This window comes from Acanthisitta chloris, unplaced genomic scaffold (genome assembly GCF_000695815.1).
Source record: "Acanthisitta chloris isolate BGI_N310 unplaced genomic scaffold, ASM69581v1 scaffold37744, whole genome shotgun sequence".
Taxonomy (NCBI): domain Eukaryota; kingdom Metazoa; phylum Chordata; class Aves; order Passeriformes; family Acanthisittidae; genus Acanthisitta; species Acanthisitta chloris.
The window spans coordinates 5,725-22,294 of record NW_008670471.1 but is presented as its reverse complement, the minus strand read 5'-3'; the positions used below and the strand labels follow the sequence as shown (position 1 = coordinate 22,294).

Below are 16,570 nucleotides of genomic sequence, written 5' to 3'. Positions count from 1 at the left end.
TCGGGGCCGTGCGAGCGCTGCGGTGCTGGGAGTGATCCCCGCGCGGACACGGGAGCCTTCCCGCACGCCCTGCGGGGAGGAAGGAGCCTCGCCGGGGGCAGCGCTGCCGTGGCGTGCGCGGTGTCTTGGAGCCTTGCTCTCTTTTGGCAAGGTCTCCTCCACAAGGAAGGGGTTGATGTAACATGGTTTGGAGGAGGGATGCTCTTTCTCCTCAGCTGGGCTGGTGGAGCTGTCTTGCCTGCCTTCGCATGTGTGGTTTGAGTACTGCAGGCGTGAGCCTCATCTTGCAGTCAGCATTCAGACTGGAAATGACAACACATTTAGGAGGAAGCAGTTAAATTGCTTTAGTTATCTTTGTTTGCAGCTATGGAATGTCTGAAAAAGAGAATCATGGGTGTCTCAGCTTGAACAAATGGGTGACTTGTCTTATTCCTTTCAATTACATTACAGCTTTGAAAAAGTCAGTGTTGTGCAAAGGCCTGGACTTAACTTCAAACTTACTTTCTGATTAGGCAGTTTTAATAGGAAGGTGGTAACTACAGAAACACTGTACTTGAAAAGCCACCAGATGTGACTGGAGGAAAACCACACCTCAGAAGTCCCAGAATGACTCCTGACTGTACTGTCCCATTTAGGGTGTTTGAACATTGGCACTTGAGGTGTGTGAGACTGTCTGTGACTGCAGCCGGTGAGACACCAGGTAGATTTCTGTTTTGTTACACGCATTGCTCAGGGTTTTGTGCAGTGTGTGTTGAGGTTTTTGTATGGGTTTTTTAGCCAAGTAGTAAGCTGTATTCCTTCTGGTAGAATTGTCCTTGGTTCCTGCCTGCAAGGTATACTCTCCTCTCTCTCTCCATGCCAGTTTCTTCTAAAAGACAGGTTTTGTGTCGTTTCTTGATGACTATGTTTAAATACCTCACTGTGTGGAAAGAAGGGCTGATGTCAGTTGGGATGTATCTTCGTATCTCCAACAGTGTGAGCCTGCTCTTTGAACAGTTTGTAACAGTGAGGAGAGGCAACAAAGGGCAGGTTCCTTTAATGCCCTGTTGTTTCACAGGAGTTAAAATACTGCCTTTGACACTGGCCTTCAAAAGGAAGGGGTGATGGTTTCCTGGCATTATGGGTCAGAAAGCATTTGGTTCCCTACTCTTGCATCAGGCTGATTTCTAAATCAAGTTACCACTCTAGCACATTGCTCATAAATCCTGACTTTTTAAGAGAATTTCCCCTCTCTGAGGCCTTGTCACCTGTGGACTTGTCACTGGACTCTGTGGTCTGGGGTGTCTCTTCTCCCTGCTTGGAAAACCTGCCACAATAACCCACTTGGGGAAGGGGTAGTGGTGGAATGTATGTTCTTTGTTGTCTAGTGTAGCTGAGGAGTTTCTAGTTTGCTTGTGCCTTTGCTTTTTTGCTGTGTTTATTATGAGATCTTCTGCAGAAATGCAAGCAAAGTGTCAGTTTTTAGTTTGTTTTTATTATTATCCTTTAATAATGTTATCTTTCAGTATTTAGTATTGCATATCAGGTGCTGTTGAGGCAGGGGTACAAGGTACTTTGGGCAGTCTTGTTAAGTGTACTTCTCAGTTCATGCAGTTCATACCCTATAATCCTTGGATGTTTTAAAGACAATAAATTACATTCCTCTGGAGTGTCTTAATAATGCACTTTTGAGTACTTGAAAGCATTTTGCTTCCCAGAACACTGCATTTGGAAGCAAATGGAAGCATTTTAGAAAAAGTATAGAAGTCAGAGTTAACTCAGATTCAGTTTTTTTCTGTTGTTGATCAGTCCTTAAAGATCATGTCGAGCTTTTAGAGCAGGGGATAGGCATAGGTTTCATACCAGTAAACCTGATAAATTTGCCACCATTTTTCCTCGCATGCAAGATACATATGCAATTTCTACAATTTCTGCTGCTAGTGAATCATTGCTTTGTGGCAAGGATTTACTACTGAAAGGTGTTTCAGGGTTTATTTTCCCATTTTACTTGAATTACTGATTTTTTGCCCTGCATTTCTCTGGTTTCAGAGATGGATTGTGAGCATTAAGGTTAATTTAGTTGCTTTCCCCCTTTCATTCTGCAGTATGTAGTATTATTGCTTTAAGATACTGTGCACAAAGCAGAGCACTGATTCACCAGGACAGCAGTTATAACTTGCACTAGTAACATGATTATTTAGCCTTGGTATGCCAATTTTCCAATAGTGACCCTTACTGGAAAAGGAACTTAGATGACTCACATCCACAATTCAACTAATTGTGAAGTATTTGAGTGTTTAAGGAGGAGCAGCAATTCAGAACATCTGTATCAGAGTTACAGGGGAAAATAATGAAGTTGGGGCAGCTGAAATCAGGCTTTCTAATTGAAAACAAAACTTGTCTGTGTACACAGTTAATTGGACTCTGTTTCTGAATTAATTTGTGCCTGGAAGTTACAGCAGGTTGTGTAACAGATACAGTAATGTTTGAGAAAAGGCTGTTCATCCTTACGTGATGGGAAGAGGGAGGCAGAACATCTGTCATCCTGGGAAGCCTCAGCCTGCAGGGACAGACCAGCCTTGTTGGACTGGGGATGTGCTTGTTCGGGGGTTGTCAGGGGCTGAGCAGTGTACTGTCTTGTGGCTTCGTTGTCCTTTTATGAAGTAGGGAAAATCCATGTTGTTCTGCCTGCCTTTGGCTGAAATGCACCACCTGCAATAGTCTGCTGCAGGCATCCCTTGGCAAAACCAGGACATCTCTAACTGTGAAAAATGTGATTATCCTAATTTACTTTTGCTTGATTTACATGTTTTCAAGCCTATATCTTCTCCACAGACAAGGTAAAAAATACTGTGATGTTGATCTATACCCCATTTCTCCTCCTTTGCCATCACTGTCAGGCACTTCAGTTTACACTCTCTGGTATATTTGGATACAGCATCTGTAATAGGTTGCCAGTGGGAAGAAGACAAATCATGAAGATTACCATAGAATAGTTAGGGTTGGAAGGGACTTCTGGAGATCATCTAGTCCAACCCCTGCCGAGGCAGGATCACCTAGAGCAGGTGACACAGGAACATATCCAGGTGGATTTTGAATGTCTTCACAGGGGGAGACTCCACAAAAATCTGAGAAGAACTTACAGAGATGTAAGCAGTCTCTATTTAATGAGCAGAGGATTTCTTTTCCAGTACTTTCCCTTGACATTTTCTGTAATAAATGCATTGACTTGCACAGAGCCAGTTCTGTGAGGCTTGTGTTCAGACACAGGCTAATCTCACCGAGGAATGTAAGCTTCTTGCCTGGAAACAGCTGAGGTTTGGATTTGAAGCTACTATAAAAAATGTTCTATGTTATTTACTAGCTTGAAAAGTAAATATAAGCTTGCACAATTTGTAGTGATAACTTGCATTGTAGAGCACTTAGTTTTGTGTTCACTGTATTCTCAGTGAAGAAGCTACTTAAAGATGGCAAAAGTACAACTGTGTACTTCATTGACTGTACATACCTACTAGAGTGGAGTGTTTCCTCTGTCTGGGGGCTTTGCTGTGTCTCTACACAGTGTAACTCTGAAAACAGTAAATTTTTAACATACAGGTTGACTCTGGAGAGGGCTTGTCACAGGCAGGGCAACCCTCAGCGAAGGGTCCTGTAGCCCAGGAAACAGACTCCTTCTTTGAAAACATAGTTAAAAGACCACAATTCTTACTTAGTAGGATCTATGAAAGTTGGAGCATGTGGGTTCCAAAGGTAGCTCCAACTCTGCCTTTTCATATACTTCCATAAAGTAGCCATGGCCTGAGGTGTAGCTGGAGGTATTTGCCATAGATTGTGATGTAGATGTATTAGGGGAGGAGGAGCTGTCCTGAAATTGCCTAGCCTTTTGAAACTGACTTGTAGGGTCTGCTATGAAATGAACAAATTAGTTTAATTCCAAGAGATAAACAATTGTGCCAAGATTGGTCTTTTGATAAAGTCTATTTAAAACTCTTTCTACCATTTGTAATGTGATACACCTCTGTGTTTACTAGCATGATGTCTGGTTCTCAGTTCTTCAGAGAGGTAAACTGAAACACCTCTTGTTTTTGTATTTTAGGTTGTGGAAAGAACCAGTCATCAAAGTCACTTCTGTGACTTTTTTTGGTGAAAGTCTTGCTAATAATCAATGCCATTTAAAAGGAGATATTGTGCTCAGCCAGATGTGACCTCTGCTGCAGAGGTCTGTTCTCTTTTCTGCTGTGTTAGATTTTCTTTGACGATCCTTAATGGCTGGATGAGTAATAGTCCCAAAGAGAGGGAGAATGAGGCGATATGTCAGTTCATAGTAGTATAGGATGTTGGTTTACCTAATTTAAACTTTGCTCCTGCCTAAACACAGTGTTTCTAACTTTTCTATATGTGATGACATATGAGCAGTGTGAGTAAAGAAAAAGGTGTGTTTCCTTAAGAGCTGGGTTAGAAGGTAAGCAAAGTCGCTGGGTGGAACCTTTTACTGCAGTTTCAGTGTGTTTGGCAAGCCATACACTGCGTCACAATTTACCAGGAAAATAAAAATCCTTTAACTCTTTAGCCAAGTTAGTTTCTAATTCGTTTCTTAAATCTGCTTTCTAGAATTAGTGTGGTATTGGCACTAGCAAATTCATAGTGTCACAGTTTGTGGGGAAAGTTTTTCTGTGGCACTTAACTCATTTTTTTCATAGAAAGTTGTTCTATTAATTCAGTTAACCATTTCAGAACAATCCTTCCCATTGCCCTTATGTTGGTCCCAAATTGTAATTAGGGTGGGGTGTTGAATCCTGTGCCATGGAACTGGGATCCTGATAGTAGGAGGGGAGCTGACTCACTTTGTTTGCCTTAGAGATCTGTAATCAATCTACATTATCTTTTTGCCACTAAGTTTTTATTTAAAAAATAAAAATTTATTTATCAGCTGCCTTATGTGTCTGAGGACAGTTTATACGCTGAGGGTCCACCAGATTTGTCTGAAATTGTCTGGGGCCTGCATGAAGCTGCAGTGTTAGTTCTTGAACTGTTGGTGAAAGGCTTTAGTCCCTCTGAAGGCAGCTCTGACTTTTCCCTTGTTATGTGCACATATATGTGCACATAATTACCAATTACCTATAGCAATTACTCTCAGTTGTCTACAAAGTGTACAATAATAGATTTCCTGAGAAACTTCACTGGAAATGTATTTTAAGTATACATTACAAAGGAATTTATGTCAAAACACATATTTAGTACAAGTGCACTGTTTATGGACCAAGAGGAGATGTTGGATCAGGGTGTCAGGTGTCAAAGTAAAACCACAAACTCCAGGAAGTTCCCTCCCTGCCGTTTTCTCTTATAGACGAGTTAAGAACTTGTGCTAAACTTGTGTTATTTGAAAAAAAACCAGAATGTTTCCTGTTTGAACAAACTGAAGAAGGACCCATTCACTGTGTATTTAGCAAACGTCATCCCCAAAGCCTCTTGATTTCTCTTTTTCTGTAACACTTTTGCAGTTGCAGGGTTTCTTGGCTTCCCATGGCATCCCTGTTGTTGTTTTAGGATTGGTTCTCATGCTGGAGCTGGCTTGGTGGATGCCAAGGGTCACTGGGCTGTGCTCAGCAGTGAACTCTGGGGGATGTAGCTCAGGCTTGTGTAGACTGCAGACAGGCAGAGGTGTCCCAGGGATTGTTTCATGAGGGGCTCCTGTTGCAAACCTGCCTTCTTTTTGGAGATACCCAGAAAGAACTGTGGAAAGTTGTGCTGAGTTTTAGGGGGTTTCAGTGGCAGTTAATCTGTTCCATGCTAAAGCAATTTGCAATTAGTGATAACTTGAGTCTGTACCGCACTGGTGGGTTAGCCAAGATTAGATTAAACCCTTCTCCTGACATTAAAGATCTGTATGTGGGCAGGAACCCAGGAGGGACACTGAAGTGTGAACTTAAGTTAACATTTGTCTGAAAAACCAATGCAGACATAAGTTTCCGTCCACATTTCACTGCATTGCATAGCTTATAAAGTGAGCAGTTATTCAAACCTGGTGCCAGCCTGATGAAACTATGGAGATGTCAGTGTTTGAAACCATGCTATTCAGCTGCCACCACAGGAATAGCTTAGAAACTTCTGATCATGCAGAGGTCTTGTTCTGGGGAGGTGGCCCCTGGGTAAAACATCTGGAGCAGGACATGGCTGCACCAGCAATTTGTGGGATTGCACTTGGACTAGGAGGTTTAACTCTATGGTGTTTATTTTGCTTGTCTGCTTGTGGTGAGGCTCCTGTGGCCCAGACCCCAGCTGTGATAAAATAGGCTGCTCAGGTGTTAAAGGCAGGCTGATGTTTCCCTGTGAGTATTGCCCTGACAGAAGTTTGCTTTCTGTGCAAAAGTAAACAGTGTTTTTTTTAATCTCTAGGAAAGTGGTTGTTATGGTTTGGATTTTCATGCTAAAACATTAGACTGAGGAAGTATATTGTTACTAAAGTTGTAAAAACTAATCCCTCAATCATAGAATCATAGAATTTAGGGGTTGGAATAGACCTTGCAGATCATCTAGTCCCAACCCCTGCCATGGGCAGAGACACCTCCTCACTAGACCAGGTTGCTCAAGGCCTCATCCAGCCTGGCTTTGAACACTGCCAGGGTCAGGGCAGCTACCATGTCCCTGGGCAACCTGTGCCAGTGTCTCACCACACTTAGAGTAAAAAACCTTTTCCTCACCTCCAGCCTAGACTTTCCCTCCTTCAGTTTGAACCCATTTCTCTCCTTCAGTTTGAACCCAAAAGGTTCTCAGGAGGGCTCTCAAAGTCATATAACTTTAAAAAAAACCCCAAGGTTTTATCTTTTTATCCTGCTAATCAGTAGGGACAGTATGTGGCATTGTATGTCTGTGACTAAAATGTTGGTCTTAAGTAAGCATCTCTGTCTGGGGACTTGTTTGGTGTTTGGTCACACCCTGAGACAGGGCAAGCCTGGACATTTACCATTCTGTCACATTTCTGGAACAGATTCTGGAGCAGTGAGGATTGGTAGACTCCATTTTTATTTATTTTTTTTTTTTACTTTTAGGAATGGCGTAAATTATCTTTTGAAGTTTTTCCAGACCACCCTGTGTTACAGCCATAACTCAGTGTTTGTAAATGTTTGGGGTTTTAATGCAGCAGTGCTTTTGAAAGGACTCTGGCAACATGTTTCTTGAAGCATGGAACAAATCTTGGAATAGATCAAAACCTGCAAAATAAATAGGCTGCTTAAATTAATTTTTCCGAGCTAGGTGGTCTCATTGTTCATTTGGATGCTTTTCTTTTTTAAGAGAAAATTTGGAGTGTGTCCCATTGACATGAATGCACAGACATGCAAAAACTTCCTTTGCCAGAGCTACAAACGTTGCTGACTTAAGTTAAAAGTACATTGCTGGAATTGAAACTTGGTGTTTTAAAATGCTTTAAATACAGTCAAAATGTTTTGCTACTTTATTTTTTTTCCTGCTAGACAATTCTCAAGATTAAGATACCTAACATTAACAGCTTCTACAGATAATACTGTTTAGATCCTGGGCTTGATTTTTACATTTTAGTATCTCCACTGTGTTGCATTCAGTGCCAAAAGGGGTAAAATAGGCCCTGAAGAAGTAACTTCCTTTATGCAAGCTGTTAGATACTTTGACTAATTAGACAGCTTTAAAGGTAAGGTGAGTCTGTGGAGCATTCTCATTACACATAAAACCTGAGAGTAGAGTAGGAGGGGAGTAGGGCAAGCAAGGAGAGGTGGTGTAGGAAAAGGGCAGGGCCTTGTCTCTCCGTGGTTACTTTCACATTCATTTTAGGAGAAGTCGCAGTTAATCATTGCTGCAGTGAAACTGCTGTTAGGTTTGATTTTGTTTGCTCTGAAATTATTGGCAAAAGTTTTGCTTCTGTGTGAAAAGGAAGAAGCAGGAAATGGCAGTGGATGAGCTCAAGCTGCTTGTAACTGTGTGGTTTATTTAGAGGTTATGGTGTATATGAGGTGGGAGTCTGGAAACACATGTGCAAGCTGCTGCCAGCAGAGCACTCTGGCCTGGGTCTGTGGCCACCCTGATTTCTGTGCTCTGACGTTGGTTTGCAGGACACAGGGGGTGAGATGTGCTTGCAGTTTTGGTTGGGTTTCTTCTTTCTTGTAACCTTTCAGGGGAGGAATCTTTAAACTGCAGTCCCTTATGTCTGTTCTTTGTTATTTATGTACAGTGCTAACAGTTGGTAATTAAATTACTATTTAATGTGAATATCTTGTTTTTCCAAATATTTTCAGAGTCCTTTAGACAGATTCATCAGGTGAAAGCAATTCAATGGAGCGGTTTTTGTTCAAGAAAGGAGCATAGGCTCTCTGGAGTTAGGATGCTGCAGTAGAGTCATTATACAGTATCCAGAATGTATTGTCTCCTGAAGCACAGGTTGTTCACAGAGTGAAGTATGCTGAGCACCATTCTGGCCTCACTTGAGTAACATCTTCTGTTAGTGGTAGCCTTTCTGCACTTGTTTCAGTAGTTTTACTAGTGGGCTATCACTAAATGTTCAGAAGAAAGGCTCAGAACAGTACTTGTTGGGCAGAGATGCCAAAAGAGTATTGCTAGTTTTGATTGTAAATAGAAATAGTTAGGAAAAAAACATTATTTTTGAAGTGCTCCAGTGTTGAAAGAATGTGTTGATGACATTGACATTAATTACAAGTGGTAGCACTTACTGTTTGTTTTCTGGAAATGGCACACTACCTTCTGCTATTCCAAGACATTAGTCTGCATGAGCCCAAGCGCTGGCAGGAAAATTATGCTTCTGCTGTGAAGTAGGTGATAGAAATGCCTGCCAGTAATCAGTTGTTACACACCTTAGAGAACTCTGAGAAGAACTAACTCCTCTCTGTTATTTTGCTCACTGGACTGTTTCTGAAGGCTTATAATTGTGGACTGTAGTATTTCAGTGGGTAGAACTGAATCACAGTGTTTACATGCACAAACACAGAACCACACTCTAAAGTGTATCCACCTGGCACTCCTGTACTTGAAATATGTGTCTCCATTTAGCTCTTCAAAGGTGTGTGTGAGATGTCATCATGCTGTGGTCATGTCATTTTCTAAAGGACTCAGACAAGTGGTGCACATGCACAGAATGTCTCTGACTACTTGGTGAAAATAAGGATCCAGGGGTGTGGGGTTTTTTTCCTTGAGCTTTGCTTTTGTCGTGTTCCTTATCAGAGGTAATAAATATGAGCTGTGTGTTTCATTGAGCAGAGAATGTTATTAAAAATAACCAAATGGAGCCCATGACCAGTGTTTTTATCTGTTGGTGGCCAGCTCCTCTGCAGATGGCATTTGCTGTTTTCTCTCCTCATATCAGAACTGCCTTTAGTCATGAGAGATAAGGGGGTTCTGCCAGGTTCCTGCTGTCCTAGGTAATTTATGGTGAGTAAATGTTTCTCCACTTTATCTCCATTTCTTTGCTTTCTCTGATCTTGCCCAGCCTTTGCTAAGTTCCCAGAAGTTAATTGTCTGTAGACGTGAAGAATTTTAGTTGTCTCTGTCAGCTCTAATCACTTCCCTTGACACAAGAATTTCTCTCCTTAGCACAGTTTATTAGCAAAAAGGGGTTTTTTTTCACCTTTGCTGGGGAAAAAGCTGAGGAAGAACCTAGAAGACTCTTCCTTTGTTGCTGCTAATGTTGCTTGGGAATAACTGTGTGTAATGGAACTAATGTCAAGTTCCCTATTGAGTGAGCTCTCTTAGGGTTGATGCAGAAGTGGAAAAGAGAGAAGAAAGCACTGTTGGCTGCTTCACAAGTATCAGTAATTGTGGTTGACATTTCTTACCATGTGGCTTCTAGAGGTGTCTGCAGTGTGTTGTAGGCATTCTGCTGTTTCCTGTGAACATTGAAATCAGGATGGTTAAGTTTAATGTATGAATCCATTGTGCACACTTCTCTCTCCTTCTATCGTCCTTTTTATACCAGGCTTGAAACAAATGGGATTTTTGGCTGGAGGTGAGGTAGCTGTGAACTTGCTGTGCTGGAGTGAAACTAATGGTTGTGAGGATGTGGGGAGCACTTAAAAACTGAGTGGTTAGAATGCAGTGGTTAGGCATATGCAGGTGAGCAAATGACAAGCATTCTGCACAAGGTGCAGGTACACCTGGAACAACATGCATGTATTCCTCGACACATGCTGACACCCATACATCCTACAGCTGTGTTGCAATCCTCTGTTTGCTTTCCCAGGAGCATTCCTGACGTGGCTCCTGTGACTTCAGGAGGCTGCAGCAGTTCCTGCTTCTTGTTTGACATGTAGATGCTTAGTTGCAGTGACTGTAGGCAATCCACAGTATCAGATGTAGTACTTCATAATTCACCCTGTAGTGCTGTATGGTGTTGCTTCACAAAAATCAGTGCACTAGTTAGATGCAGTTACACTTAGATAAAATTATTGCTCATATTTTGGAAGAGATTTGACCCAGGCTTTTTCCTCTTGTTGTTGAGCCTCTCTTAAAGGGGAAAATGCATTTTAAATGGAACCTGTTTTATTTACTCACACAAACACAGAACCACACTCTAGAGTATATATGCTTGGCACTGATTTATGTTGATTTAGTGCTTAGCTTACTAAGGGTTAAGTTGCTCTAGAAGACCAACGTGCGGCCTTCCAAATTTCAGCTAGGAGCAGAGCATTTTGTGGGGGTTTTCTTGTCAGTGATTTAACCTTCCAGTGTCACTGGTGCTCAAAAACAATTTCCACATTTGATGCCATTTTGAGAGCCAAGTGAAAATTGCTGGAGGTTCTGGAGATGTGTCATTTTGTTGAAAGCTGTTAACAGGAAACTGAGCAGGAAAAGCTTGAGGGCTCTGTAGCCAAAATCTTTACCAAGAAGCAAAAACAGGATGGATATGAAACCAACTCTCCGCTTGTTATTGTAGAGCTTGTTGTTCATAAAACTGACTTCCTGTGATTGTTTCCAAAACTGATGCGTGGTGCATTTCTTTAAGGAATAAAAATGCTGCAGGCTTTGGTTTCCATGGAAGAAGGGCTTTATTGAGTTCAGACAGTAGGACACAGATCAGGTGAATTAACACTTAAAAGAGAATTGTCACTGAGCTTTACTGTGCCAGCTTTTCTCCCCCGTGTGGTAAATAGAACTCAAAGCTGCCGGAAGTGACTGTTTCTGTCTGCATCCCATCGTTCAGTGCTTATCACAGAGGTCAAAGCTGGGGTAGTCTTTGACCTTCCCATACTAGGTTTTGGAGTTCTAGGCATTGTTTCTGTCTCCCATAAAGTAGCCTAACGTACTTGCTGTTGCAGTAAAGTTGGCGGAATTTCAGATCTTCCAGACTGCGTGGAACGTGACTTCTAAACCAGCTGTTTACAAATGCCAAGGAGCCTGCCAAGGACCTGTTGTGTGCTGAGATTGTCAGGAGATGGGGACTGGGAGGTGTTAGGAATGTGGGAAGGACTCCCTGACCCCCCAAAGCCTGAGGTGCTTTGTTTCAGGCTTACCTACCTGTGTGTTCAGAGCAGGCTTGGAAAATCAAGTCATCAGACTAGTGATTTTGAAACCTTTGTAAGCTTTTGGAATATGTAAAGGGATACACAGTTGTACTGAAACAACAATGTAGTCACACTAAAATGAGAGAGACCATAGAGTCCTGTTGGGCCCTCTTCATGTACCTCTCCGTAGGGGTTGGTCAGCTTGGCCTGGCTTAGCAGACCTGACCTCCTGCAGCACTGCCTCGCACAGTTGTTTCTTAGTCCAGTGCATAAAGTAGTTAGGAATTGGAGGAGGAGCAGTGTGTTTACTACAGAAGGTTAGGTTAAGGAGTGACAAATTTGTGTGAAAGACTCTTACCAGTGCTGGTGGTCTCTGTCTTGCAGTTTTGGAACCCTCATTGCGATTGGAGTTACCGTTTGTGCAGTGATTGTCATCACTATAATCCTGTGCCTCACCTGTTCCTGCTGCTGTCTGTACAAAGCCTGTCGAAGGCCACAGCGTAAGGACCTCTGTATTTATTCTCTTCTTCACATCTTTGAACAAGATTTCCCCCCCTAAAAATCTCTGTTCCTATAAAAGGTGAAAACAATCTTGCCTTACCTCTCTGCTCAGAAGTTAAAAATAGGCATTTAAGATGCTTCAGAATGTGAAGTTACAGAGATGTTTTGGAGAATTTTCTGAGCATTTGCAAGTTCTCTCCTGCCATGCCCTCCACCCCAGTGGGGTGGGTTTGAGGTTTTGGGTTTTTTTGTTTAGGTAAGCAGGGAATAGTATAATATCTAACATTTTTCCTGTTCTCTTAAAGGTATACCTGAAAAATACACCAACGGCTCAGGAGTGCAGCAGTCTATAATTGTAGCATAAAGATGAATGAGAGCTCAGAAAAAAACAAATTATTGCAGTTAATTAGAAAATGTTAATACTACCTTATTCCAATAAGAAATATAACCCAACCGTCCAACATCAGCTCCTGTGAAAGTCAATTACTTAAATATGTGTTTGCCTTTCTGACTGTTACTTAGAGAAAGACATACTAACACATGGATGTATTGGTGGGTACCAGCATGCAAAAGGAAACTCACTTGGGTAATCATGGTAGGAAGTTTCTTGTGTAATAAACATTAACCCTTACAGCAGACAACATTTTGAAATGAAGTTTTTCCAGTCTTATACCAAATGATAGATAACTTGGCTCCATGGTTGAGTTCCTGGAGTTTGAGGAGTCCAAGAAAAAATTGTTTGCTCTTGGTATTTGATAACCAAGAGGTGAGTTGGCTGCTATCCCACCACATGAAGGGTCTCATTGCCACTGAGCCCAATGGCAGGAAATTTAGAGGCACACACTTCTAAATCTATGGTGAGGCTTGGAAAATTAAATTCCCTAGAGTTTGAAGGGAGGAACTGATCCAAAGAGAGAATGTTTTTGACTTACTGTTGTTGGTTGTTCCAGGCCATCTTCTCGAACTCCCAGCATTAACCATGTTCCTTTTGCTTGCTTGTAGCTGTTGTGACCACCACTGCTACCACTACAGTGGTTCATGCTCCCTATCCCCAGCAGCCCGGAGTGCCACCCAGCTACCCAGTAGCCCCAACCTCGTATCAGGGCTATCATCCTGTGGCCATCCAACCTCAGCCGGGACTACCAGTGGCACCGTACCCTGCACAATATCCCCCCCCATACCCCATGCAGCCGCCGGGACCCCCTGCCTATCATGAGACTGTGGCAGGTAAGGCAGCACTGAATGCTTCTGCAGCTCTTGGATAGCTAGAGACAGTTGCTCTGGAGCCAACCAGCTCCAATCTCAGGTTTATTATTTTCTATCACTTTATTAATGGAAGTGTAAACAAATCATGTAAAACTCAAGGTCTGGTGGATGCTGTAATTCACCCTTGCAGAAATTTCCTCATCATCATATCTGTGTTAAGCATTGCCAGAGGAGGTGTTAATTGAAGCTGTACTGGCAAAGTTTGGCAGCATGTGGGACTGGCAGCGGCTCCAGTAGCATGGAGTGCCAGGACAAGGGGGAATGGCTTCACACTGACAGAGAGTAGTTTTAGATTAGGCATTAGAAATAATTGGCTTGCTGGAGGGTAGTGAGGCACTGGCACAGGTTGCCCAGAGACGTTGTGGATTCCCCATGTCTGCAATTGTTCAAGGCCAGGTTGGATGGAGCTCTGAGCAATCTGGTCTAGTGGAAGGTGTCTCTGTATGTGTCAGAGGGTTGGAACTAGATGGTCTTTAAGGTTCCTTCCAACCCAGGCCATTCTGTGATTCTATAAGTTATTTCAGTCTATACACAGATGGAATTTTCTAGTCGTTTGCCACTGTGTTTAGAGAATACTGACTCACTGAGCAACTTCAGACAAGTTTATTAGCAATATGTAGTTAGAATTATCAGAATCTTTTCAGCTTTTCTTCTTTCCCAGCATTGTGCCCATGCAGCCTTTATTGTTGCAGTGACTAATTCCCACTGCCACTGGTAACAGCTGTTCTCTGAACAATAGGCTGCTGGCTGTTCAGAGTGATCAAAACTAGGCTCTTACTGTCCTAAGATCTTCAAACCCTATTACAAATCACACAGTTCATCCTTGCTTAAGAAGCAAAGTATAGTCCTGAATAGTAGATAATACCATTAGAAAGAAACTTTTATGACCACTCAAATATAAAATGGCTGTTCATGGTCTTAAGCATTTGAAAATGAGTTAGAAATTGCGCATTAATAATGTGCAAACCAGCCCCACATGTGAAAACACTAACTTGGCAGGCCTGATGACTGTTTTTCCTGTTATAAATGCCAGAGAAGCAGTGGATTTTATGGGATTACCCCAAAGTGCTTTGGCTTCCTCTTTTTTTCATGTCAAGGAGCCAATGAACTAGTCATTTTGCTTCTACTCTCAAACTGTTGCTAGTTTGTTAGTTCTTAAAACAGTTGTTTGTTTTTCCTGGGAACATGCTAAAGCACATTCCATGTTGCCAGCTGAGAATGCTGCAAGATGAGAGTTCTTCCCTTCATTTCTCCTGTCCATTAGCCAAGGAGCAGCCTCTAATTAAGTCACATGCCAGGGAGAGAATACCTACTCTGCCACACAGGACCCAAACCTGCTCACTTTACAAGATCAGCAGAAGATAACCACACTTACCCTTTTCCAGGGATCTGGTCGGGTGCTACATGCACAAACTTGTGCTGCTTGACAGACCTGAAAATGAAGATGCCACTTGAGAGCAGCTTGTCTCAGAATACCAGAAAATAAGGGTACCTCCTGAGAGATGCATCTAGTACATAAGTCAAACTCTTTAATGTGCTCAGTAGTAGTGGGACACCTTTTTGCTTTTTAATTTTTGATGAACTCTGTGACACTTCCAGGAAAGCATTTTTCCCTGAAGGAGTCCTCAGATGATTTCTCTGGCCCTTTTTCTTCTGCCCAGTGGTCTACTTTTTCTCGGAACACTGTCAGGTATATCCTGTTGTTGTGCACCCCTGATTCCACTGTCCCTTCTTCTGGACCAGATCTGTTCCTTAGAGGAGGTTCTCCCCAGAAGGCCCTTGTGGCTGACATAATACACATGTACACTTAGCATCAACAAAAAAAACCCAAACCCTCAAGAACAAAGGTTTTTGTGATCTCACTTCTGCCATGTCAATGCTTTGAGTGAGCACAAGCTGTTCTCAAGTCCAGGTCAGATGCTAGCTAAGCGTGCTTGAAACAGAAGTTGCCATTTTATATGTAAAATTCAGAATGGACATTTTGCAGATCTGTTTCTTGTGTTTTGCTTTTGCAGCTGGTGCTGGAGCCCCTTACCCAGTCAGCCAGCCCCCTTACAACCCTGCATACATGGACCCTCAGAAGCCCACCTACTGAACAGGTCTTCTGCTCTGCTCCTGCATACACAATGTATTAAAGTATGATTTGTGCTGTTTACACTGTGCCACTGTCATATATTTTCCTGGAAGACAGAATCTTTTGTCTAAGTAAAGTGAACATTAATTAATTCTCTTTTTATTTTAATGCTCTGAGGAAAGAGTATGTTTCTTGCAGAACTTGGTCATTTATACCTGATGCAGATACAAAAAGAGATTTTGCTCTATATACAATGAGGAAAGCATGAAGGAGTACTTCAGAACTAAGAACCACAATAACATTTGCTGTGCAATAATTTTGAAAGGAATGGTCTCATGAGCATTGTCAAACACCCAAAGCTGTAGCAACCTTTTGCACAGTATTGAAATCAAAACCTCTAAGAAACTACCTGATATATGTTATGTATGTTCTGCTCATTTTGAAGCTACTATTGCTAGGTAAGCTACCATATGATACATTTCATTTGCCATTCAAAAGGGAATTTTCCTTTCTTGCAACACATTTGCCTGTAGGAAGGGGTAGCAAACCATGTTTAGTTGTCTTTGGGCTAGTTCTAAATAGCATGAGTTGGTCATTTCCTTGTTTTCGGTCCCAATTTTAAGGCTTAAAAACTGTGCCTTCGTTGGGTGCCAGAGCTAGATATTAAAAAGTGCAAACTCTCTGCTACTTAATAGACGAAACAGATCAAAAGCTGAAAATTCTTCATAAAAATTATTGGGTGAGTATTTTTCTTCCAGCTATTATTGGACAAGCTTATTTCATTCATCTGTTGTTGATGAGTTTGGAAGAAAAATTAGCCCCTTAATCACAAGTTAAGCAGAAGTACCTGCCAGAATCCAGTCCTGACTCGTCACAGGGAAGGAATTCATTTGACATGAGAGATGGGATGTCAGCAGTAGACCGAGGTTTTCAAATGCTTAGTGTTTTCCACTCTCTCGTGGGAACTGGAGGTGGCAGGAACCTAAGAATTGGAGTCTTTATAAACTCAGTCTGCATTGGGATCACAATGTGCAGGGTGATATGAAGTCCCAGCCCGACACACCTCCCCTTTGTGTTCAGCATTCCCATAGGGCTGAGCAGGGAGTGAGGAGTCAGGCAAGGGAAGGATTTGGTACCAGCCAGATAATGGATGTTTAACAAAGTAGTGCTAGCAGTCATGAAACATCCTGAGGCATCTTCACGGCTATCACCACTGGCTCTTTGAGGCTTAGAGGCTTTTAGCTCTATACATTTTGTATTGCTCAAA

At 42.1% G+C, this 16,570-nt stretch overlaps 1 protein-coding gene across 1 annotated transcript; it reads left to right on the top strand.

Annotated features, from left to right (window-relative positions):
• Positions 1-11,846: 11,846 nt before the first annotated feature.
• SHISA5 (shisa family member 5) lies at positions 11,847-15,324 on the top strand (the record flags this gene model as incomplete). The annotated part of the gene is made up of 3 exons (XM_009073693.1): positions 11,847-11,962; positions 12,966-13,190; positions 15,245-15,324. Coding segments are annotated over 3 exons (421 nt in total), but the record flags the coding sequence as incomplete, so codon positions are not given.
• Between the last annotated feature and the right edge of the window lie 1,246 nt (positions 15,325-16,570).